Source organism: Pomacea canaliculata, linkage group LG3 (genome assembly GCF_003073045.1).
Source record: "Pomacea canaliculata isolate SZHN2017 linkage group LG3, ASM307304v1, whole genome shotgun sequence".
Taxonomy (NCBI): Eukaryota; Metazoa; Mollusca; class Gastropoda; order Architaenioglossa; family Ampullariidae; genus Pomacea; species Pomacea canaliculata.
The window spans coordinates 18,159,030-18,186,013 of NC_037592.1; the positions used below are offsets into that span (position 1 = coordinate 18,159,030).

Sequence of the window (26,984 nt, forward strand, 5' to 3'; positions counted from 1 at the left end):
CTATTCATCCATCTGTTCTTTTCCCACCCATGGAAAACCTTAAACGGATGCACATTATCAGCATGAATCTAACCATTAGTTATAAACCTAGTTCCTCGTGGTAGGTTTATCCATTCATCATAAACATTTACATTCATTATAAGCTCTGTATTCATTATCATTCCTTAACGACGACGACGACGATGTGGACGTGGAATTTCCGTAGCTTGTGCGGATGTGTGGTGCGAGAGGTCTGAAGACCGGGTGCAAGCAAGTGCCACCGGGAGGGGTGCGCGCGTGCGTGGTCAGCCAATGGGGGAGCATGGAGGCGACGTGTTACGGGCCTGGCGGCGCTGACGTTTGATGTTTTCCTTCCGGCCGGCAGTTAAAGACGCTGGCATCATCGCGAGCAGCAAGCAGTCGTCGGTGTGAGGGTGGGCACACATCATACATACAGAGGTGAGTCCTGGCTTCCTTTAACTGTCTGTGTGAGTGTGTAGTCGTGAACTTCCACCATCTACCTCTAGCTTTTGTTAGTCACAGAGGACGGTAACTGTTCCACAGCTTTAGATTTTAGTTTACTGTAATTATTATTCAATTTAGTGGTAAGTTCCACTGCAAATATTAATTCCTGCTGTTTTCTTTGTTTTGACGTTCGTGTCTTCTTAAGGTGCGTCTAGTTTTATTATCTACATGACATACCCACCCGTAACAACCTTTTTAGACTGACCAGCACACTGCTAGCTTCTATCAAATATATTTAATACAAACCTGATGTTAATCTCGTACATATTTCTAAAATAATAATTTTAAATTATTTAAATGGCCAGTGTGTTGTTTTGATGGGGTGTATATATTACTTTGAAGTAGATATTACTGTGATGATCTTATATTCAGTAGTCTGACTTTCTTAGAATAATGAACAGTGTTCCCATCTGCATAACATCCCTGATTTCAAAAGAATTTTATTTTTAGCCTATCACGAGGTGGACATCAACAAACCGCACGGTGGGACATTAAGACTATTATGAGATATTTGCAGACGATGCTAACTGTATTTCCTGGCAAGGTAGTCACTTTGATGCCGAATAATGCCGGAAATGTAGACATGCACTTCCGTGTTTCTTCTTTAACAGGCGGTAAACATTAACACCAACGAAAGGTAAACATTGATGGCGAAAACAGGTGTTGCCTGTTTCCTCCGACAGCCTCGCTTTCACAGGAAGTTAGGGTTTGAACAGCAAGCCACTCATTACTTGTATCTGCGAGCTGTCCGCTGGTGCTCACCCCAAACAGAAGGTTTGGGTCTCGACAGGTGTGAGAACACCGCAGGTATTGAAAGCCCCGAGACCTAGACTTAACATATCAGGAGTCGAAGATGGATATTCCACGCTTGGCCTTGGATAAGGACGGAGTGACAGATGATTTATTCCTTTTCCGCCTGTCAGAAAGTCAGGGGACGCACTAGGGAGATGATTCAGCGGGTGTTGAGTTCTTAATAAGTTGGAGCCTGCGAGCACATAAACACAAATACCTAGCAAGCCCCTTTCACACTTCAATAAGTTTCTTTGTCTCTTTCTTTGCTTGCTGTATCATTAGAGTTAATGGACTGTTTGAAACCTACATTTTATGAACACATTCCTGTAAATTCTCTTCCCCTAAACGGGATAAAACTGGCCTGCTGACAACTGGCAAAAAAGAGTCCATAACTAAACTAAATCCAGGATAGTCTGTATTTATCGAAAGACTCTTTGAAATAGAAATATAGAAACTTTTTTTTCAGAAGAATATCTTTATCATCATCATGAATTACAGACAATCTTATGTGATTGTATGTCATTGTCAGAAGTACACATTTATGTTCTCGTCCCATTCCTGTCTTTTCACAAGAATTTCGAGTACAAACATTCTGTACTCATGTCGGAAGCTGTTAATTTATTAAGAAAAAGCTTATGCTAAATTATTTTTAATATTACTTTGCTATGCCATCACCCTGGCTCCCCCAGTGACTGAGCATGCGCGTGTGTTAGAAAGGAATTCATATATTTTGACATAGGGGCTCTTGTTGCTCGTAAAGCTGGCCGAGGGAAAAGTCAAGCTGACAAAACATTCGTTATCTGCTAACATCTTGAACACGAGATACGTGAGGTGAGAGTGAAGGCTGCTCGCAGGGCGCGTGAACTGCTCCGCTCACGTGGTGCGAGGTTCCTGGGGTCAGAGGTCGGCAGCTGCACAGCCTCGGCACGGAGTCGACTCTCAGACATCACCAGTGGAGACCTCGTGTTACAGCCCCACACATTCCACAACTGCTTCTGCAGGCAAGAACCTCTTGTCTACTTGTTAATCGTGTGGAGGGATTGCGAATAAGGCGAGAGCCTTACACCACTTCTCTCGGTTTTTTTTCTGGCTGAATGGCTGGCTGCCTGGCTGGCTTTGTGTTCTGGCTCACGCAAAAATATGGAATCGTTCTCGCATATTTATGTCTGCACATACGTTATGTCTTCTCACAAAGGTGTAGAAGGGTTTATAGTGTTCTGTGCCCCAAATCAGATGTTTGCTTATCACAGTGTCTGTCTTGTTATTTATTTCAACAATCAAAGGATGACAGAATTGTCTAAAAGCTAGCAATTTGGAATAATTTTGGCTTATGCTAGTTTGTATTTCTTCCAGACATCGCACCAGTGGATATTAGTACTAATTTTTTTCTCTCAAAATTATCGACCTAATCTAAAGTGGTTGGAATGAGGACTATTATGGAATCATGTCATTTCTTCCTCCATCAGTTGATGCAACTTGTAGTGGTGTGGTGGCTTGCATGCCTTATCGATCCACAGAGCTATATCTTCAGGACTTTGTGCTCATGGCAGGACTAACCAAGCCGAACAGGTCTGTCAGGGAGCTAGACTAAACTAAAAAAAAAAAAAAAAAATAGCAAAACAAAAGCAGTTACAGAAACCGCAACAGTACCGTGTTGCCGCCCTATGCTGTTCAAGGAATAATTTACACTAAACTATTCCATTTCTTATCGTCTTTTGCGAAACAAGTGGCTGATAATTCTCGTCAAACTTATCGTGGGATTAGGTCGTAGTCAAGATCATTTGCAATGTATCTATTGGGGAATCGTCCTAACCTGGGTAGAAATCCAAAGAGTAAAATGAACCCAACAAGCTATTCTCGATTCACGAGCCACCGAGGCCAGACTGTCAGTCAACAATTCCCTGAGAAAAGTAATAAAAAAACACTGAAAGCAAACCAACTAACAAACACAATGGCCAAATGTGAAAGTCAATCTAGAAGCGTGATTTATGAAGATAACGCCCCTCGAAGGAATACTAGAACATGCCATACAATGACTAACAAAGTCCTGAAACAAACGAAGTATTGTATGCCAGACGCATTGTAGATGTAGTACTTGAGGCGCATGTTGCCAGGCAAACACCGTTTGTGGGAGAAAGGCCTTGTAGGACGATGTTGGACCTGTGTAACAAACTCCCATCTTTAACCCCATCTCCCTACACCCCTCTCCCTGCATCTGCCCCCGCGTGGGTTTGGTGAGCGGGGTTGGAGGTCATCGCGAATGATGGTGAGAGCACGGCAGGGGAGGCTATCGAATGTTTACAGTTGCACGTGCCAATTTTTTTCTTCTCTGTTTTTCTAAACACGCCTTTTCAACAACTAAGCAGTTTGATATGCACATTTTTTTGGCTGCTGGCTGTTATTTTTATAAAAATGACAAGCTAGGCTCGTCTTCTGACGACTATAATGTAAAAACTGTGCTTTATGTGAATGCTCCTAGTCCTAACCCTCTTTTTGTTTACTGCGGTTCAGGACTGGGGGAAAAACAAGAGAAATTTGATGATTGATTAGATGGGATCTAAAATGTACACTATTCTTGTTTTTCTTTAGTTTGGTGTCCAGGTGTAGAAAATTTATACATATGGTGTACTTGAAGATTATATTCTTGGAAGAATTGCTTATGTACATATGTTAAATCACGCATAGTGCGTGTGTGTGTCCGTGAGGCTGTTTGCCAGATTTCTCTGTGAGTGTCTTAGTGGGGGTTGGGGGCGTTGATTTTGCAAGCATGTGCACCAGTCGAGAACAATTTCTTGCCAGCTCTCGATATATTGTCATATGACCTAAATATCTTGTCATCAGTCAAACTGTATAAAGATGGAGGCATTGTTGTGCTAATGTACTTGGAATTGAAAAACTTCGAAGCCAGAAGCTACCGACCTCTACTAATTGAATTTATTTGCCACCACCGCCATTCGAAGTCTTTAAGAACGTGAAACTCTTCTCCTGTAGTCAGGAGTGGATGTGAGCATCTGATGATGCATGTACAACAAGGGTCTGATGTATCTTGTCTTCTGTATGAGTGGATCTGACGTGTCATATCCTTTATGCACAAAGTACAGCTGTTGTAAAAAGATCTGATGTTCCTGTGATCACGGATTTTCTTTCAAAGCATCCTCATTAGAAGCGGGTGAAAAACAGACAAGAGAGCAGCGGGGGAGCAGAGGGGAGGAAGACGATGCCAGAAGCTTCAGAAGTTGGCTCAGTCTTTAAAGATCACTTGTGTTTCGTTACCTCCAGCCAGCAGATCGTTGCTTCTCACCACAGCAGCCATCAGGAAAGAAACACTGGCTCCTGTCAACATTGCTTTTGGATGAACAGGGCAGACGACGGCAAGAAGAGAAATGTCCATTCAGGAATTCAACATCTGGCCTCCAGAAACGGCGATAACTCGCGTTTCCCTCAATTCAACTTGATACTTTTTCGACAGATGTTGTGTCCCTTTCTTTCTTCTGAATCTTAATCATTATTCGGACCAAGACAATGTTTTAACAATAATCTACACACACCAGTAATTTGCAGGCACGGGTGTATTTCATCTGGTCTGTCCAGCATCCCTCGCTCCTTCACATTTTCGGCAAAGCTTCTTAGTATGTTGGATGTCTTACTGAACTTTTCAGACTCGCAAACGTGTAAGTTGATTAAACTCAGATTTTATTAAATGGCTTTTGGTTTAATCGAGTAAAACTATTCTATACAACAGTCTTCGGGGTTTTTAAACAAGATTGTAATCTCAGTTCTTTGCCTGGAATAAACAATGAACTGAAGTGTACATGTGACACGAGTAGCCGAGTGAGCAAACGCTCCTGTAGCAAGACTGGTTCCCTGCCTCTGTACCCCCGGCCCCTTGGGAGTGAAGCAAGTGTTATCAGACATGTTGCTACATGGCAGCTTCTCATGTTCGCTTGCAGGTCTCGTTAGGAAAAAAATGTGTGAAAGTGAGATAAACTACAACAAAACAAACAAACTGAGAGCGTGATAAAATAACTGCTCCGCATAAAAGAACTGCTTCATGACTAACACTTCTGCCATTTTGAATGTTTTGCGTGGTTTAACCAAGTTTCCCACCCGCACTGAGTTAAACCATCATTACTGAAGCTGGGAGAAGTAGCTGTGTTTTGCACATCAAATATTTTTAAAAGGTATATTTTCATTGCAATTTCTGTATATTTTTACATATTAGTAATTATGTATTCGATATTATTAGAGAAAAGTGCACTTAGGTAATTTGACAATGTCAAGCGGAGACTTATCTTTGGTAAATAATTTAGCTATTCCACTTCATCGGAGAAGTGTCCAGAAGCCGTGGTATGTCCATCGTGTATTTGACATACGACATCATAAAGGAAAGTGAATGGTTTTGTGTGTGTTCATGAGGAATTTAACATACCAGAGCAAGACGTATGTGTTGTGGTATGTTTATTGTCTACTGGATCACTGAAGAAAAGCCTGTTTCACAGTCTGTGAATGTAGCTTCTACTAAACATTGAGCTCTTTGCCTGCTCACCACAGCTACAACAGCTGGAAGAACCGTTACCTGGCGCCGGTGATCACCTTTTGCACCATCATACCTGAGTCAGGTGTCTTCTGGAAACATAATTATTCCAACAGGTAGCAGCCTCCTTGTCTCCAAAACTTGCGTCTTACCCTTCGTTTTCCTTACTAATCTCTCACCTGAACACTTTTCACTCCACTCTCTCTTTTAGTCTCTCTCTCACTAACCCTGTGTTGTTTTCTCTGTAGCTTTATCGCTGGCTGGCAAGACTGGCACCGTGTAGGGCCCGCCATGTAGTCTGCTGGTACCTTGCTTTGCCTCTTTACTGATGTGATGAAAGTCTTGTGCCAGCCTCTGTCAGTCCTGCGAGCGTTGACGAGTCTCAGACGATACGTCATCGCCGCATTCCTCACTACACGTCCAGATGGCGGAACCGATGTTATTCCAGAAAATGCGTTTTGTTAAACTGCACTTTCAGACTGTAACATGTCACAGAGGGACAGTATTGCAGTCCATGCTTGATCCTGTCACATAATGTCACTGTAATGTAGAAATACTGAAAAGGAAATCATAATTTTGTTATGGCTCTTGGTCTGCGGTAATGTTAGGTGACAGAGCGAACACTGATTCCAAAAGGCGTTTGTTTTAAAATCCTTGTATACTTGTATGTCTATCTGTCTGTCAGTATAATAGGGTTGGGATTTTAATTTGCTTTTATAAGCTATACTTTATTTTATATCATTCCTGTTATAACCAGTGAAAAGGCAACTGTCTCACTTGAATGTTTTTGTGTTTCCTGGGCAGACAACTCTGCTGTGAGGGCAAGGTGTACCTGAAGACTCGACCTCAGGTGGAGAAGATAGCAGACAGAGAATCTGAGTGACAGGAGCTGTTTGATGTGTCGCAGTATCAGTGGGCAAGGGAACCGCAAATACTTCGCAGTTTTCACCACAACAGTTTGGATGCTGGCCATCGACAGAGCCCTGGGATCTTTGTAACCACAATCCACCGACAGGGACCTCATTACTTTGAGGAGACGAAGGCTTCAGGATATTCTGAGGACAACCACACAGACACTAGTCACAGAGGTCTACTTCTGTCTCACCATGCTCTTCGACTGTGAGAATCACTAGACCTCAGCGTCAGTAGCCCTATAATAGTCACTGCAGTCCTATCACAACACGTCCGTGAGGTCGACAAGTCCGGGTGGGAGGCCTGTGCGGGCGGCCATGACGTCAAACAGCAAGCTGCGGACAGCGGACAGTAAGATCATGGTACTCGGCACATCAGGGGTGGGGAAGTCAGGTACGTACCTTCACTGTCTTTCTTCACTTCATGACTTGATTTTTTTTCACTGAATCTGGTTTGAGCTGCATCTTCTTGATATTCCTCCTTCTCCTACTTATGGGGATGTCTGCGTCCACATCTTCAGTACTGATGACTTCTTCGATGACTTGTGACTTTCCGATGATTCCTCTTTTCCATTCATGTTTTTTAAAACAGTATAAAGATGTCGATTTCAAACGAAAATAATATTACAAAATTATACAAATCAACACAGCATGTCAGACTGTATTCTTGTTGTGTCTCCGGATACATCCGATTTACCTGTGTATGTGGTGTGTACTTCTGTGTTTTTGTGTGTGCAGGTGTATGTAGACGTATTTGTGTATAATGTACTTCCTGTCTGACCTTATCACGTGGCTAGTAAGGGATGCTTGTTTGGCATATATGAATGGCCGCTCCTTGCCCCAGATGGTGAAATGTGGTTTTGCACGCAGCATTAACCTTTTCCCCGACACGCTCTCAAAGGGAGAGAACCATAACAGCGCGAACGAACCACGTGACAGCCTCGACCGACGAAAACTCTGCACGAGATTTTAGTGCCCAGTGCTCGGGGATTCCTCCACAATTTATTCGTTTCGAGCATTAGAGTTAAGTGTTAAAATTGGTGCTAAAGTCTGGCATTTCCTTAGCAGGCTCATAAACTTCGCACTGACTGCAAAGCAAGGCGCGTAACTTTACTGCTAAGGACCCCGGGAGTAAAAAAAAAAAACAAACTGAATTATTCCCCCCTCCAACGATAGGATAAAAAGTGTTCAGGTTTTTAAAAATCTCATCCATAGGACCACTGAGCGTGCTGCACGACAAGTGTCTGTTTTCCCATGGTAACGAGAGAATGACTACTCAAAAAGAAAGAAAACAGAACAACGGCGAAGAAAGAAGGGGACAAACAAGAGAGAGGAGGAGAAAGAAAAAGAAACTGTAACAGACGGTCACAAAAACAGTGCCAAGGGACGAAACCCTGTAGGACTGAACTCAGCAATGTTTGTTGGGCAAAGTGCGCGGGCAAATAAATATGTTTCAGGGTTTGCGCTCTCCCTGTCAACCAGATTTTAAAAAAGGTGTCCATGTCAATGAACTCACAGGGAAAACAAATACGTTTTCAACCAATTTTGCTATCTTTCCGGATCCATACGCACTGTGGAGGGCAGAGGGAGGCTTGCACGTGCGTCCTGGCACGTTCCCCTCTGTACTCCGTGACTGCGCACACTCCAGTGGGTCTGTGAGGGGCGGCAATTGGATAAATGTTTATGACTCAGCTGTAGTGATACACTCGCCATTATTTGAAGGGTATTAGATGTCTACTGAGGTCACATTTTTCTGTTAAGTGGGTAAAGTTCAGTGGAAGATTCTAGAATCTAGAGAATACTTCTTCTTCCTTCCACGAGCAGAAAGGGCAACAGCACAGAGACCCTGAGTACATGGATGATACCTCAATGTTATGAGGCTACAGCCAATGGAGGAGATGAAATAATACGTTAATGGGGGAATCTGTCGACCTCTTTTTGGATAGTGATGATTGAAGGTTTTATTTTTAGAATGGAAAGGGCTTTGATAATTGTGCTTTTTTGAAAAATTATACCTAGCTTTATCAATTTCTTTGAAATAAATAAATACACACAGCAGACCTCCAAATATGCATCAAAGCCTGAAGATTTGTGCACGGATTATTCTCTACTGGAATAGCCACAGGAAAAGACTTTGATGGAGATAAATGAAAACAACAGACATCAGTTAATGTAGCACTTCAAAACTTAACAAAACTTAACGACAACACACAGAGTGAGGAGAGCTGGACATGGAAGGTAAAAATAACTCATCACATAAATAAAACAACACATCAGGGGAAAAGAAGAGAATTAGGTGTAAGGAGTAGGAGGGAGGCACAATATAAGAGAGTATAGAATAGATAGGATAGATAATATAACAGAGTATAGGATATATAGGATTAAAAAAGGCAGAACATAGACGGTGAATAGAGCAGAACACGTAAGAGAGAGCACATTACTGACTGTGAGCAAAGGAAAAAAAGAAAGGACGAGCGAAGAATACGCGAGTTGAGAACAGAATACAGAATGTGAGCAGAACAAAAGGATAAAAGAGAACACATGTGAATACGGATTCTGTGAGGCGCCAGAGCTCTGAGAATGGAAACGCTTGACATACGGAAGACAATGTTTTGAGACGAAGACAGCCAGGTGTCCCGACATCCTCTGTGTGTAAATCTGTGATGGTGCAAATCAGCTCGGAAGTGCTCGTAAGAACTACTTGGTTCTTCAAAGATCCATTTTGAGAAAAGATAAACTGACGCAAAGCAACAAGCTGCTATATATAGCAGTAGATATGCAATCGTAATTGGCAGAGTTTGTCTGGAAAACAGAGGTTGTTTAGATGCTCCCATTAAGACAGCCAAAGGTGGGTGAAGGAGGAGATGGTGGTGGAGGGAAGAAGAAAGAGAAGAGAAGGTGGAAGAGGCGTTTGTCTGGCGATTATCAGGCTGTGCGAGCAACATCAGACCTGATGAGCGGAGGGAACGTGACAGACTTCATTGCATTCTTAATCGGTGGACATTCCAGGCCTTCAGGCCCACGGTCTGTAGCAGGCGCCTGCTGCCAGTAATGGCTTGGGAGATGCCCCAGTCTACAACATAGTAATTTCATGGCAGATGGTTATTTGTTTAAAAGCCATTCTGTGTATTTGTTTGTTTGTGTCCGCGCGCACTTGCGTGTACGAGAGAGAGAAAAGGAGAGCAAAACAGACAAGAGAAAGACAATAAAAACTGAAAATGATGGAGTTTTATTTTAACACCAGGTTTTATTGCCTAATATGATGAAAACAAGATGAAGACTTCAATATGTCAACAATTATCTATGAAGGAAAAACAATCTTTTAATATAATATTTCAGTAACAATATCAGACCGTAAAGCCAACCCTATACTGGTAGGAAAAGATGACATAGCAAAACAAATAGAAGCAAGCACGTGACTAGAAACACGTTGCGACATGCGTCGACAAAAGCACAAAAATACAGTGACACAAATACAGTGACAAGCACACACTACCAGCTGATAGGAACACACCAACAAACACACTGACAGAAATGCACTCAAGACAGTAAGACCAAGCCAAATGAGATACTCAAATGTAAGCTAATCTGCGGTTTACATATACTTGGGGAGGTATTAAGATAATATTTTGTTATTATTTTATTTAAATTTATAATTTCTTTTAATCAGTTATGATTTTTTATTTTAGGCTTAATTATTAATCTCGGTAAAGCATAAAGTATGTTGTAATTTGTTCATAGATTTACTGGAATAACATGTTTTTATGGCAGACATGTGTTGATTTTTATTTTGTTCCTACAAGACAGCACGTAGGTCTCATTCACTTATAATTCATTATTATTGTTGAATAAAATAGAGAATGCGACGATGTGAATACTGTTTACAACAAGTGTTTCTCACCATGCAAGTTGTCTCGGTTGGGCCATGTGTTGTTCTCAACGTTGGCTTAGGACACGAATATGCCGCAGCCAGCTACTTCTGCTACAAACATGTTGACTCATCTATCATCTCTATCGCCGTGGGACATACACACATTTGCATGACGCACGCGCAATCACAAAGTGGCATCCAGTTTCAGGAGAGACTCACAGTTCTTATTTTCGTCTCTAAACTCTTCTGCTAGTCATTCAGAGTAACGAACGGCTCTGACCTTTGACCCCGTGCATCCAGTGAGTGGCAGCTGCTGACGTGGGTTGATATTGTGAAGCAGTCGACCCCTGTACCTTCGGGTACCTTCTATGAACATGAGGCAACCTATCTTACCGTCTTCACACCGTGGCTTTGGAAAGAAGCGCAGTCCTGTACACACCGAAACTATTCCGCAAAGTTGGAAACAACTTTCAAACCCTGTTGTCACGTGCAAACTAGCAAAGAGAGTATTTTGTTGACAGCAAGAAGACTGACAGTTTCGCTTATTGAGCTAGAACTATGATATACAAAACACAGAGAGATAAATGAGATTAAATATTAACCTAATAATCTAGACTAGTGAAATGAGAGAGCCAGATAGACTGAAGGGGGAATAAACATGCGTATTTGTATGATTGTGTCTGTAAACAAGTTAACAAGCCAATTAAACAATTAACAGCTGTTGCCTGTATCCCAACCTCAAGCTTCTCACTGGCATTTCTGCAGCTTCCAGCTCTCAAATTTCTTATTGCCTCCAACTAGCTGCAGCATGATTCACCTGGTTCCACCAGGCAGGCCATAGGTGCTCTGGTCATAAATCTCCAGGTGTACCTCGCCGCCTTCCACTTACCCTCGGTCCAGGTGGAAACAGCAAACAAAGCAACGGACACAGTTTTACTATATACACCTTGACACAACAAACAACCGTTTGTGCTTGAGATACAAGAGCAGCAAGCAGTAAGTGAGAAAGTATAAACTAGCCAAAAACAATATTTTCCCAGGCTTTGCTGTGTTTCATCATGTCACTCACAAGTCGAAGAAAGTTAAGTTCCATGTTAGCAGGGAGAGGAGGTACAAAAATATTCTCCGGGGGAAAAAAACTAAGCTTGGGGTGTCTAGACTGGCAACATCTGCATGTAAGTGGAGATGAGTTTTGGTGAATGATGACTGAATGTTGAGGATACTTACCGAGCATGTAGATGTTTTGACCTGAGCGGTCTGTTGCTTGTCTAGGCTCTCTGCCACTCCTTTCTCCTCCTTCTCCATCTCTCTCCTCTTTCTCTGTGTGAATGTTTTCTCTCTGTGTGACTCTGTCTTGTATCTCCCTTTGTTTTCTCTGTGACTCTATCCTCTTCTCTTTCGCTGTGTGTATAATCTCTTGAAAACACAAGCACATCTAAAAAATTGTCAGCTTTCTCACTTAATTTTAAATTGTAATGATTGATAATACTTATGTATGAAAGGTTAAATCGAGGTTATATTCTCAACACCCGACACACGATTATACGGCCTCGGTGTGAGTGGTTTATGGCGAATATGATGACCTATAACTGAAGAAGCAGATGACTCTGAAAAATATTTCCACGTCATGACAACTACGATAGTGAGCTGCAGCCAAGCAACATCCACTCACTCACCAACATCATGGATCATCTAAGACAGTCCATTCTAGTACAGAACTGGGATTAATTTTTTTTATGTACTTGTGAAATTACTGGTTTTTTTTTTTAAAAAGCTGAAATTGCGATTACTACTCAGTTAAAAGCATCACGGTTATTCTGTCTGCAGCTCTTGTTGTGAGGTTTCTGACGAACCGGTTCATCTGGGAATATGACCCAACACTTGGTAAGTATTTTACATCCATTTACTAAATTTCAAAAACAATAATAGCAGGAAACTTTAAACGAAACAACAACAACAACAACAACAACAACAACAACAACAACAACAACAACAACAACAAATCCTCAATGAAACGCAAAAAGAATCCAAGTATCGATTATAACATTCTGACTCACGGGAAGCACGAAGACAAACACCTATACTTTGATAGGAGAACCCGGATGTTGAGTGAATGACGTGTTCTAATCTCATTAATATCCCGTCTGTTTGTCAGAATCGACGTATAAACATTTGACCACAGTGGACGACGAATCCGTCGTCATGGAAATATTAGACACAGCAGGACAGGTGAGATTTGAGTGTTTATAGGTTTCTACAAAAACACTCATTCTTTTGTGCGTTAGATAAAACACAATATCTCAGTCCACACACACACAAACACACACACAAACACACACACACACACGTTTTGTCATAATGCCCATTTCTAATTAAGCCTTCAGTGAAAATTAATGGAAGTTGTTTTCAAATGTATTTCCTGTTGTCATCTCCTATCCATTTCTTGTTCTTTATTCTGGACTGCGTCCAAATGACTGCTGCCCTCCACCTTCTATTCGTTGTCTAATCAGGTTTGTCGTTCCCACTGACAGGAGGAGACAATCCAGCGAGAGGGGGGTGTGCGGTGGGCAGACGGCTACGTGCTGGTGTACGCCATCAACGACCGCAGCAGCTTCGGCGCCATCCCCAGCCTCAAGCAGTTCCTGGATGACGTCAAGAAGACCAACGTGCAGTGCGTGCTGGTGGCCAACAAGGTGGACCTGCTACACGAGCGGCGAGTGGAGGTCAGTGCGTGGGAGGCAGGTAGTGTCGTGGGGAGGGCAGGCAGTGTCGTGGGGAGGGCAGGCAGTGTCGTGGGGAGGGCAGGTAGTGTCGTGGGGAGGGTGTCGGGTGTCGGGTGAGTAAGGATCAAACTGTGATGTGAAGTACGTGCTGTCGCTGGACACTGGCGATTTATTGCGATTGCATTGAGTGACCAAAGTTCACAGGACAACAATAATGGCATTACGACCCAGTGAACACCGCGAAGAGCAGCCAAGATAGTAGTTAGAGCTCTCAGATGTGAAGGGAAACATGCCTGTTAAGACCTGTCGTAGGCAAACCTTCTCTCCCCACTTTCTAAAAATTATAACGAGGCGTTTCGACTTTGGGAGTGGTTTCCAAAATATCCACCAAGCAAAATATTTGGGCACGTTTCCACCCTATCATACTGGGAGAGGCTTCGCCGTTACAGAATGCAAAGGAAAGATAGAAGACAGTGAGAATACACAAAGAGTTCAGTTGAGAATCTTGCTACCCAGCCTTAACGGTCCCTCCCTTTACTCGATATTTTGGAGCTAAATGTTAAATTAGATAGAAAACTGACCGACAAGGGTGAAAAGGGAGCAGCTGACAAAAACACATTAACCCGAACTGTCCTTCCTACTTTCTTAATACTACTATAACACACACACACAAGCGCCCGTTCATTAACCTCAACTTAAATACTTGCACTTAAAGTCTAAATATCTTTAAGAAGCTGACATCATCCTCCAGCTCACCTCTCAGCCCTCCCCAACCTGTGTGACCCTTGTATCTTCATCTCCGTCTCTCCTGAAGTGAAAGGTAAAAGCTCAGTGTTTCATCTATTTCTATATATGTAAGACCCGGATGTTCAAGGAGAAGGCGGGGTCAGGGGAGGTGATAGCGTGGGTGGCCATGTGCAACCAGTGATACACTGAATGGATACCAGGTTTATCAGGGGAGGTAAAAATGGCCGTCATGGCGTAACCAAGACACAGTGAACGACTTTTACTGTCTGAACTGCCTGCGGGGTTGAGATATTCCCTGCTTCTCTTTCTTTTGAAATATGACCTCCATCATCGGCTGTAACGCTCGGTAGGAGCTGGCGGCACAGGGCATCTGTTGACACAGCCACAAAAAGCAAGCAACAAGGCTGTAAGCCCCAGCATTGTTTTATATTTTATATATATTTTTTTTACAGTAGATTGTAGTATATATTTTGCCCCTAACCTCCCCAAATAAAAAGCTTGGAAACTGGGGTCGCACCGTCCGCAGACAAACCACCTGAAAGGTTCATTCTGAAGTTTAACGTTTACAGACGCGCTCGCGCGTGTGCATGGAACACGCACGCACCATCTGTCAATAATCTAGTAGTAGTTTATAAACAAAGACGAGAAAGTCCTTGTCTCACGCGCTGCAGACATCAACTCGCCCTCAAGGGTCTTCGTGTGCGTCAAGATTGCCTCCCTTTAAACTATAAAGAAGTGATTGTCTTCTGTTCACCTGACATAGCCAAGCGATCAAGGGAAAGATCTCGCAAACACAACCACAATATTTACTTTCCCTAGCCCTTCATGTGACAAGAGACAGTAATTCCTCCTCACAGACCGCCAGCCTTTTTCTGGAAATTTCTCCTACCTGTGTGGATGTAAAGGAAGACCACTCTCCACCAGGTGCAAACATTTCTTGCGTGCACATGGCTGTTCTCTAAGATAGAACCGGAAGTGTGTTGGAAGACTCTGTACTGACAGCAGCTTTTATAATGTCAATGGCCTTCTGCCCTCTACGGAGTCAAAAGTGGAAAACAAGACGCATTTATCTCCCTTCTTATTTTATTCTTTATATTACTGCACCATCAGTTTAGTCCAACTCAGTTATTGCATAAATAAAATGAAAACAAATAAAGCAAAAACACCTCACACTATTATAAACACAACAAAGACAACAAAAATACCATAAATGCCTGTATTCAAAGAAATAATTTCAGTAACAAATATTTTTAACCATCTGAGGAATCATTCAAAACAAAAAAAAATAAATAACAACGCACATTAGGACGCAGTCAAGGACAGTGACAGTAATGTTGGAAAGGAAGATAAAATGCTCCGAGATCGTGTGCTGACAATAGGTTTTGTGAGTGTACAACTGTGACGTCAGGATGTTTAGCTACAATGGCGTTTTGCTGTGTGTGTCGAGCAGTGTAGCGAGGGCGAGGCGCTGGCCCAGGACATGTCCTGCGCGTTCTACGAGACGTCGGCGTCGGAGGGCGGGGAGGAGATCACGGAGCTCTTCCAAGAGCTGCATCGCGAGGTGCGTCGCCGCAAGGCCATGGAGACCAAAGGCAGGCGCCGCAGCTCCGCCCAGCAGGTGCGCAGTGTGTTCAACAGGGTGCTCAACAAGATCGGCAGCCCCTCCTAGCTGTCAGCTTGTCATCCCTTCTTCCTGTATACAGGAACTTCCTAACTGTACAGCAGCCACCTTCTTGCTGTACAGTCTTATTCTATATGCAGCAGATGGTGTCAATGTGTATGTAATGAATGACTCAATTCTGTATGTAATGAAAGACCTGATGCTGTAGGTAATGAATGACCTCATTCTGAATGTAACGTGCCAGAGATATGGCCACATTCTGAATTACAGCTTCGGGGTTGATTAGCCAACTTTGATATTCCAACCACATACCGTAGGACAAAATGAAGCTCAGTGTAAGGACGTCTCTGGGATCTCTGGACGGTCGACTCTAAAGATGCCTGAGTCTTTAACAGTTTTAAGAACAGCACTGACTTCTCATCTTTATTTGGGATGGGTCCATTTAGGAACAGTGTGTAATTTGTGCTCAACATGCACTGTCAAGGTTGTTGTGTGTGTTTTATGAGGATACACTATACGCTTCAACCATTGGGACCTCTACCTGCATCATGGCAGTCTTCTTTCACGGATGCATTTAGCAGAGAACTTTTGTCTCTAAACATGAAGGTGTAAACCAGACTCGGTTCACCCGCATGGGTCTTGGTCTTTGATCTGCTGTACCCCTTTATTCTTTAAACACTAGATTTGACTGTAGGACCTTTTGTGTACCTGGTGTGACGAGGTCCCTGTCCCTCGAACATTTCGTTTATATTCATGCCAACTGAGGTGAAAACAGATTTTTAAGTGATTTAGCAGCAAACAACAATCTATTGTAGGTGTTCTTATTACTCGATATGCTTAGTGCAACTGGTTGAAGTACACATACCTTGATAGCGTGCATGTGTGTGTGTGTGCGCGCGCATGTGTGTGTGTGTGTGTGTATGTGTGTGTGTGTGTTGTTCTACATACATGAGATCACAACAGTTTGAAATCAAAGACAGTCAAGCTTTCGTAGAAGCTGTAATGGTTGAAGTAAAAAAAAATTAAATTAAATTATTTATACAAGTGAAGCCTGTATTAATGTGTGTGTATGTATATATAAACATTCAGGCCAACTGCTCAGATTACTTTTGTTCCTTTGGAGTACAGCCTTGTTGATGTCTACTTGTGTGTCTACGCTTGTCCTTAGAAATGTTTAAGTTATAAAGTGTTTATTGCTAAATATATACCGTCAGATATCATCTGGAAAAGGATAGATACCATAGGTAATAATATCGATATATTATTTATATTGGATGTCTTACGTTGAATGAATTCTTTAAAGACAACTTGTAGCATCATAAACTCCACATCCCTTTCCGCCATTGAATGCTGTGAAGACAGCGGATGTCAGTGATGGAAAGTGGGAAACTGCTGTCCTCGGCGATCAACTTTAGCTTTCTCTCCCATCTGTTCCATATATTTCCTTATCTATGTTTCCTTTTTCTGTGTGCATAAGAAGATATTATATACTACATTCTTGTCTTAACGATATGAGTCCCAAAGAAATTCGTGTGCAAATGTTTGTCTATTTTTTTTTGTTTTGAGGTGACACTGAGGTGTACGCAAGATGGCCTGTGCGTTTTTAAACAGCAAATGATGTTAAAGAAAAATTTGGTCAACCATTTTTAAACATATTGTTTACCCATTCATCTGCAACTAATGAAATAATAATGCACTTAGTCTTAAGTATCTAATTTCAAATGTAAATTTTCAAATAATGCATCGAAGTTCACATTATACCAGTGAGGCTTGTCGTAGTTTGCGAGCGGAAGACAAAGACTTGCGAATCGTACAATGAATTCCAAAGAAATTCACATTTTCATTGTCCATTTTTATTACACATCGAGTGACTGAAGACAGCTATATACACAATGCACTATATTTATAGTATTTATAGTATTCCTAACCCCTTTAGACAGTAAAAAGCAAAGTTTCTCAAAGTGCAAATTACTTAAAAGTTATCTGTCGTCAGCAATTATTCGATTGGCCACCATATCCATCGAGCATGACGAGGTTGCAAAGAACGAGCAACTTTCTGTAAGCAGCTAAAATCCAAAGAAAGTGAGATGTTGAGCCTTATGTTGATGACGAGAAGAATGGCTTTGATATGTAAGAATTGCTTGACATTTTAGCGAAGGAGGGCGGGCTGGAGGAGGCCAGGATGGGATACAGTATTTGTCTCTCATGTAGGACAACATGGTCCAGCACGATCCTGTCTTCGGTGTCTGTTTATTCATTCTACAGCATGTCTACCCGGTGAAACCATCAGTTACCTGTTTATAACTTATCTTCCTTTCGATTTAGAGTAGTCTCATCTTATACTAAGTTAAATCACATCTAAGTTGTTTGTTTCGTTGAGATAGGTATTCAGTTTGGTATTTTATTCAAAGAGATATTATTATTCTTATCGTTGTTGTTTAGAATATGACACATTTGTATTAGGCGACTGCTGTCAGTGATCACTGCTTGAGTATCTCCCATGTACACGTGACTATATTACATTGTCTTAAATGTGGAAAATGTGAGATGTAAATATAACAACTTTATTGAAAATATCTACTTGGTTCTGTAATTCTTTTATGAATGTACTTTGTTATGTCATGTTATGAATGTTAATAATTACTATCATTACTAATAAACTTATAATAATTCTTGTAGTTACTAATATAATTACTATTTTTATTTCGCAAGTCCACTGAATGTAAGATGAAGAATACACACTTAGCAATCATCATCACTGTAGTCATCGTCTGCCAGACACTGACACACAGGATCGCACTGTTTCAAATGACATTTCTGAACTTGATCTTGATAATGATTCAGTTTGTAAAATTGTATTCGTGAAAAGTTTCCTTGATGCATTGAAAATAAATATACTGCAAACAATGTTCACAACTGGAACATGTCTTTTTGACACGAACAAGGACTGTACCTGCCAAGAACTTCTTTTTTAGTTCCAGTGTTTCGATAGTGAGTTGCACTACCGACAGAAAGACAGATGATACCAGCAAAGATGGGAACTCGTATCTTTGTGTATATATCTCTCTCTTTCCTCTTGTGAACCACCGATACAAAGACAGATGATACCAGCAAAGATGGAATTGCTGGAAGAGCTCACTCTTTCTCGTTGTGAACTAACCCTATTAAGACAGGTGTTACCATCAAATATGAGACTCATATCTATATATATATGAGTCACTATGAACGGTGGCTGTAAAGCCAGCTGGTACCTTCAAAGACGGGTCTAGTATATTTATATACATCTTTCTTGATGTGAACTGTGGTTAAAAGACAGTATTTACCATCAATTATGGGGGAAAAAACTTCTGTATTTATTTTTCCTCCTTTGATTTTTCGCTCGCCTTTTCCAAGTAATTTTTTATTTTCTTTATTCCTTCTTTCCTTGTGTTTAGATTAGGTTGGTTAGTACAAATGCTGTCTTTAACAGTACCAGTACAAAGCAAATAAGGTAAAGTAAAAAGGAATGTCTTGAGAAAAGTTTCTAAACTAATTCTGTGTAATACAAAAATAAACATTCAATTAAAAGTGTTTGTTCAATATCCTTTTTCTCCAGATTTTGTGAATAAATTTACTTGAAAGAAGTGCACGAAGTATAAATTGTGAAAGAATATACAGGCAAGGTGAACTTCTCTTATCTTTTTTTCCTGAAAACATTGTAGTATGTGCTGAAAACTGCTTTACACATTCACTGAATATGGTGATTCAAACACACAAAATATAATGTCATTGATAAGTGACAAGCATTTTTAATACTAGAGGTAATTAAATCTGCTAAGTTACAAAGCAAGTGGTTAGCTACCAAACATTGTAAAAGAATGCATGGCTTGATTAAAAAAAATTCCTAGTTTCCTACATCTAGAACCATACCCTTCGCGCGCACACACACACACCTTTCATTTACTATTTAGCAGTTGAAATGAAAAAAATTGTTTTGTGTGTGTGGTATATATATATATATTCCTTCTGCATTTTTAGCATAGCATAAGGTTTGCATGAAATCAATTAAACAAGTTCTCCTGCAGTGGCATGTTCAGATATTGAGTAAATGACAATTTACTAATTGCAACAATACACAAATTCCTCTGCTTGGCACCAATGGTCTTATAACAAGCATGGGCAATAGTGTTCAACTGTTCCTATCATGGACAGAAAAACACAGCATTTGGCATTTTTAACCAGTGCTTGTATTTGTGGGCTTCCATGCTTTTAGTTCATGTTTTTCAGAGTGTCATCAGTTTCTGAAGCTTCTGATTCAAGAATCTTTATTTTTTTCACCCTTTTAAGGGTATTGAGATATTCAAAATATGCATATATTCACATGCATGACTGTATATCTTATATGCAATCTCCCTTACACACACACACATTCACTGGTCAGTTTGTAACAGTTAATACATTAAAAGGTAATTTCTTGCCTCACTCACTTGTTCTTTCCTTCTTCTAGCCCTATAATGCAAATAAGATCACTAAATATACAATCAAATAATTCAAAGTATATAAACACATGTAAACAACCAAAAAGTTTTGGAGGTGATTTTTAGCCCATCTCTTTCATTCTTACCTAAACACAGATATATGTACACATATATTCTTACTCATGTCTGCCTATATATATAATTCTCCTTACAAACATACTCATATTTACATAGATATATAATGTCCCTTGACACACACAACTACTCATATTCACACATATACATATAATCACCACACCACACACACACATCTGCTTATGTATACATGTGTAACCACCCCACCCACACACAGCCTTATATCTGCCTAGGTATATATACACCCCTTCCCCGCATATTAGAAAACGAAAACATCCTAAAGCAACACACACACAAAGATGCGAGAAGACAAATGCATCGAAGGCTTAAAAACATTAAGGTAGTTCACGGAGGTAAGACGTTTTCTGAAGCCAGACTGCAGGTTCAAAGGGAAAGGTTGCCAGGTGAATCGGCTACCATTACGGGTGGTAAAGGTTATCTTTATATACCTTTCTCTCGCTTTTAATAACTTCTATAAAGTCAGTTGTCGTCACTGTAGTCGCGTGGACGTCACAGGAAGTGAGACAGGCGTAGGAGCAGTGGGACGTTTGGCCGCAGCTCTATATTAAAGTAAGACATCATCAGGTATTGCTCACTCACCTGCTACATCGAGGACCGTGCACCTGCTCACAAAGGTAACTCTATTTACCCAGCATATTACCATGATGTTATCCAGTGTTAGCTATCCTTGATGTCTTATACAGTGTTAGCTATCTTTGGTGTCCATACAGTACGCATGTATTTAAAAAAGTTGTAAGTACAATTATTATGGCAGCAATCCGTCTAAACAGTCGATTTCCACTATTGATCTTTCTGTCTTTTAGAAATTGTTTGTTATGGCGCAGGGGTAAAGGTGACATGTCTCGTGTATTTGGTGACATTTCAGATGACACGTAGCTACAAACACCCATTCGGTGCGTTTCTCTTCGTCATCGCCGTCATTGAAGTTGCAGCTTCAATACCGGAAACGTCACCTGATGCTGGCGATCCGGAACTGACGTCAGCGGGGGTGAATGGAGACCCAGCTCTCTTGGACAGTGTCTCTTACGAAGATTTCCCAGAGGAGGATCTGGAAGCAGGGATGGGAGATGAGGCGGATCTTGCAAGAAATATTTCACTATGGCTTGAGGAAATCGACAAAATATTGTCTTATCTTCAAACGAGCCAAACCGCTCTGGAGCAAGCAGCCGAGTATTGGAGCTCATGTATGCAACAGCTGCAGGAGCAGCAAAAGGTTCCACCCAAGAAATCTCGGCCTACCAGCAGCTTCGTCCGCATCGGACGTAGAGGGACGACATCTGGCGTCAGTAGGCTGCTGGAGGAGGCCACTCATGCACAAAGCAGAAGAGGTGCTGGTGAGGATGACACGATACTGCATACGGCTTTCAGACTTAGCTAAGCTCGAAAGATGCCGCTCCTGTCGGAGAGGAAGACGTTCAGGGGAAGACAGAGGCGAAGTACCTAGTGATGGTCAACAGGCGGAACCTCACTTCCTGAAACCAGATAGAAGCGATGCAAACCTGCAGCATGACTTCATTCCCCTCAGCCGCCGCAACAGCTTTGTGCGAATCGGAAGACTGCTTGCCTCCGCCTTCCAGCTGCCAAGCCGTTCCGCTGACGAGGAGGACGACGACATCGACGACGGTCTGCAGTCGCGTAGATCACCTGGGTACCGCCTCACGCAGTCTGGGGTGGTCGTCGCCGGCAAGTGAAGACGATCCTATAATGGCACTCTAGGACTCGTGTGGTCACTACATGCTCACGTGATTGAGACCCTAGAAACTTTCCAATCAGAAAGCTTTTTGCAAGCGTTAGGAGGACCGTGACCTGGAGTGCATGCTTCTTTGGCTTTGTTTCTTTTCTTTTTTTTTTTTTAGCTCTGTTTTTTTTTCATTCAACTGGAGCATATTTCGTACTGAGTGTCCATAACTAGTGTGCACAAAATTTGGATTTTCAAGAATTCAGCAAATGATAGTTCTTAAGCTAAAATAAAAGAAAACTTGAGGTAGAGAAAAGTGATTGTCTCTAAATTGTTGCTAGACCATCTTTGCAGTCATAGTTCTGCCACCAGAGTACTGTTTAGACATGACACTGTCTTCGAGCTAGATTGTGTATCTAAATGTCATCATAAGTAGTTCTGTCTGTTTTTAATTCTAGTGTTTGTTTACAAAGGCATAAAGATTCTTCGAAGGATTGAACTCTTGTTTTTCTGTGCATACTCTATCGTTGTGTTTGTCCGTGCGTACTTCATCCAAGTGACAGGAGTTGTCTTCCCTGCTTAATAATTACAGCAGTTTAACTCAAACTGACGGATAAATTAGACAATACATTCATGAAACAAATCATCATCTACAGGACGACTCTATAGATAATTTTACGCTTGCCAACCCACAAAACGATTTCTTACTCGACATCAACAATGAAATAGACTTTGTATACTCATTAACACAGTATATATATATGTGTATGTAAACCCCAACACACACAAGCAAACATATCTGCTTAAATATTTTTTTTCTTATACCCCTGACACACACATACTTATATCTGCCTATATATATATACACCCCTTCCCCGCATATCAGAGAACGAAAACCTCCCAAAGCAACACACACACAAAGATGTGAGAAGACAGATGCATCAAAAGCTTAAAAACATGAAGGTAGTTCACGGAGGTAAGATGTTTTCTGAAGCCAGACTGTAGGTTCAAAGAGAAAGGTTGCCAGGTGAATCGGGTCAAAGTGTGTTAGTCGTTTTGCAACGTGTACACTCCCAGTCTTCCTGGCACTAACGGTCCCATGAGTCACTGCACGTGTCGCATGCCCGCCGTCTGGGATAATACAACCGTCATTGCATGGTCTGCACATGAAAATAAAAATGAAAATCAAGCTGTGCGGTGGACAACAAATCACATGCGCATGACAATGATGTCTTGGTGAAAAAACAGTTTACTGTGCAGATGCTATACAGCACAGTAAAAACATTTATATGTCCACATGTCAACATACCGATACGGTCATTGCGTCCTTGACTGCTGGACATGCGATGATTCAAGTAATAAAAATTTAGTTGTCTCATGTAAAATTTCCTAACTGCCATAAACTTCTCAAACTATCAAAGGTTTTATTGCTAAATTTTCCATCAGCCGCCATCTGGAAAAAGGTCGTTGATATGTTAAGCGATATTAATAGATGGTGTTTCTTATAGAAGTGGCACGTTGAACTATTGCTGTAAAGACTCCTGGTACCATCGAAGATAATTAACAGGATGCATGTCTAGCGGGATGCCCACCACTTGGTTAGGCTCTCCACGCTTAATTACAGACTGTATTCACCATATCTGTTCAGACCTTGTCTACGGACTGCAATTAATAGACTGAGAGTCAGAAATAATGGATAAAAAACCCATACACACACTTTCTACTTATCTCTCTATTCATACACACACCAACACACACTTCTTAAACGTGGACAACAGAAGACTTCAGTGAGAATTAAGTTGCTTAAATTCCTGTCCTTTCTTTTTCTTTGAAAAAAGTCGTTATGTAGACAGGTGGTACAACTGACGATAGGAACTTCTTTTTTGTCTCTCTCTCTCTTGTTTAAACTACTGCTATGAAGGTAACCAGCACTATTCAAGATGGAAACGACTATCTCTATATTTCTCTTTTTCATTTTGAATAAATTCAACAAAGTCAGTGGTGCCATTACTGGTTTGAACGCTTATCGTAATGCTATTATTCTAGTTTTAATATCTGCTATACCCTCAGTTGATACCATTCGAGATGAGAACGACTATCTTTTTATATATAAATTTATTATTTAAAATATATACTATAAAGTCAGCTGCTACCATTAAGGGTGGTAAAGGTTATCTTTATATACCTTTCTCTCTTTTTTAACAACTTCTACAAAGTCAGTTGTCGTCACTGTTGTCGCATGGACGTCACAGGAAGTGAGACAGGCGCAGGAGCAGTGGGACGTTTGGCCGCAGCTCTATATTAAAGTAAGACATCGTCAGGTATTGCTCACTCACCTGCTACATCGAGGACCGTGCACCTGCTCACAAAGGTAACTCTCTTTACCTAACATATTACCGTGATGTTATACAGTGTTAGCTATCCAGTGTTAGCTATGCTTGGTGTCTGATACAGTGTTAGCTATCTTTGGTGTCCATGCAGTCGGCGTGTACTTTAAAATAGTTGTAAGTATACGTGATAGAAAGAATCTGTAATAAATACTAAAAAGAATAAATAGTTAATTTTTTTCTTGTTCTTTTTAATATTCAACTGTCCACAGTCATACTATAGAGGGTAACACATTTCTGTAGCTCTCTGAAAACATTTTCAAGCAGAGAATTTATATTTCAAGAATTATTCAATGATTAAGATAAAAGTTTTTTTTTTTTACCAGACCATGTCAATTCTGTTATTTCTTTCGGTGCAATTGTTATTATTAAAACTTCTACATTTGATCTATTCTTTTAATAAGCAAAATACATCTGGAAAATAATATGATATAATATGCATAAAACAAATAATTTATGGACAGTAAAAGTAGCCACGTACACAAGGGAGACATACTTCTGTGAGATAAGGATGGGTGGAATGTTTTGAGACAATGTGCAGTATAGGTAAGCCATACTGTACATTTTTATACTTAATCAGATTATTTTAAATATTATCTATAATGCGTTTACAAGTTTCATATTTTCTTTAGGCTTTAAATTTAATCAGGTTCTACAATATGATGTTAAAAATCATAAAATAACAAAATACAACTTTCTTCATTGTCTCTGACATTGCTATTGCTATGATCCCTTTAATAACGTACACGTAAAAGTGTCTCTTAGCTCAGATCAATATTTCTTTATTATGTTTTGTCATCTTACTTCATGCATCAAATCCCAATGTGTCGGCACATAAAACATTTATTTGTGTTTTAAATTTGACGCGAGATTACCAAAAAGTTATTGCCGCACCAAAGCCAAATCTTGCTGATATCGCCAAAGATTCCCTTTCTTGACCATTGTGAGCGACATTTAGGTGGAAAAACGTTATGTCAACACATAAAAATGACCCCAGAGAATACTTTTGCTCAACAGGCGAACAGTTTAAAAATGTTATCGCAAAAAATGTTTTGGCGCGTCTAAGTGCGCATGTCCAAAATATTCTTCATGCAAACAGTTGATAAAATATCTTTATCTCGGATATGATGCCACCATTAAAGTCTTAATGACTTTACACTATATACTATACACTATACACTATACACAATAAACTATATACTATATACAATACACTGTATACTATACACTATACACTATACACAATAAACTATATACTATATACTATATTATAAAACTTAGAGTTGTGGTAATTTACAATGATTATAGCAGCAATCCGTCTAAACAGTCGATTTCTACAATTTTTCATTCTGTCTTTTAGGAATTGTTTGTTATGGCACAGGGGTAAAGGTAACATTTGGTGACATTTCAGATGACACGTACCTACAAACATCCATTCGGTGCGTTTCTCTTCGTCATCGCCGTCATTGAAGTTGCAGCTTCAATACCGGAAACGTCACCTAATACTGGCGATTTCCTTCGCGATCTGACATCAGCCGGGGAGAATGGAGACCCAGCTCTCTTGGACAGTGTCTCTTACGAAGATTTCCCAGAGGAAGCAGGGATGGGAGATGAGGCGGATCCTGCAGGAAATTCACGATGGTCTGAGGACGTCGACAGACTGATTTCACTGCTTCGAGCGAGCGCCACGGCTCTGGAGCGAGCACGCGACAACTGGAGGTCACGCCTGCGACAGCACGAGGAGCAAAGGGTTCGACCCAAGAAATATCGGCCTACCAACATCTTCGTCCACATCGGACGTAGAGGGACGACATCTGGTGTCAGTAGGCTGCTGGACGAGGCTGCTCATGCACAAAGCAGCAGAGATGCCGGTGGGGACGACGCCCTGGAAAACCTTACATACTGCTTCACGCCTACACAATTAACTGAGCTCATAAGAACAGCGCGATGGGGTCCTCGCAGACGTTCAGGGAAAGACAGAGGCGTAGTCCCTAATGAACCGGCAGGTGAAGGCGCTCCTATCATGGCACTCTAGGACTCGTGTGGTCACTACATGGTCACGTGATTGAGACCCTAGAAACTTTCCAATCAGAAAGCTTTTTGCAAGCGTTAGGAGGACTTTGACCTGGAGTGCATGTCTTTTGGCTTTGTTTCTTTCCTTTCCCTTTTTTTGTGCTCTGTTTTTTTTTTCATTCAGCTTATGCATATTTCGTACTGTGTGTCCATACCTGGTGTGTAAAAAGTTTTGATTTTTATGAATTCAGAAAATGATAGTTCTTAAGCTAAAATAAAAGAAAACTTGAGCTAGAGAAAAGTGAGTGTCTCTCATTGTTTCTAGACCATCTTTGCAGTCATCATAGTTCTGCCACCAGAGTACTGTTTAGACATGACACTGTCTTCGAGCTAGATTGTGTATCTAAATGTCATCACAAGTAGTTCTGTCTGTTTTTAATTCTAGTGTTTGTTTACAAAGGTATAAAGATTCTTCAAAGGATTGAACTCTTGTTTTTCTGTGCATATTCTATCATTGTATTTGTCCGTCCGTAGGAACTTCTTTTTTTTTTTGTCTCTCTCTCGTTTAAACTACTGCTATGAAGATAACC

General features: G+C 41.0%; 2 protein-coding genes across 2 annotated transcripts; both read left to right on the plus strand.

The window, feature by feature from the left end:
* Positions 1 to 261: 261 nt before the first annotated feature.
* On the plus strand, positions 262 to 18,279 carry LOC112560525 (ras-related and estrogen-regulated growth inhibitor-like). Its single transcript, XM_025232444.1, has 6 exons — positions 262 to 438; positions 6,635 to 7,135; positions 12,440 to 12,496; positions 12,768 to 12,841; positions 13,144 to 13,335; positions 15,533 to 18,279. Exons 2-6 carry the CDS (start codon positions 7,060 to 7,062, stop codon positions 15,749 to 15,751), a joined length of 618 nt encoding a protein of 205 aa, XP_025088229.1. The 5' UTR covers positions 262 to 438; positions 6,635 to 7,059; the 3' UTR covers positions 15,752 to 18,279.
* Positions 18,280 to 20,921: 2,642 nt separating this feature from the next.
* On the plus strand, positions 20,922 to 26,876 carry LOC112559998. Its single transcript, XM_025231534.1, has 2 exons — positions 20,922 to 20,930; positions 25,793 to 26,876. The coding sequence occupies exon 2, from the start codon at positions 25,793 to 25,795 to the stop codon at positions 26,414 to 26,416; it is 624 nt and encodes a 207-aa protein (XP_025087319.1). The 5' UTR covers positions 20,922 to 20,930; the 3' UTR covers positions 26,417 to 26,876.
* The last annotated feature ends 108 nt before the right edge of the window (positions 26,877 to 26,984 follow it).

Bases quoted from the DNA above. Each gene is read 5' to 3' on its own strand.
- LOC112560525 (XM_025232444.1), top strand. From the start codon at position 7,060: ATGACGTCAAACAGCAAGCTGCGGACAGCGGACAGTAAGATCATGGTA. The intron at 7,136-12,439 runs GTACGTACCTTC...TTCTGTCTGCAG, and splicing joins ATCAGGGGTGGGGAAGTCAG to CTCTTGTTGTGAGGTTTCTG. The intron at 12,842-13,143 runs GTGAGATTTGAG...TCCCACTGACAG, and splicing joins TATTAGACACAGCAGGACAG to GAGGAGACAATCCAGCGAGA.
- LOC112559998 (XM_025231534.1), top strand. From the start codon at position 25,793: ATGACACGTACCTACAAACATCCATTCGGTGCGTTTCTCTTCGTCATC.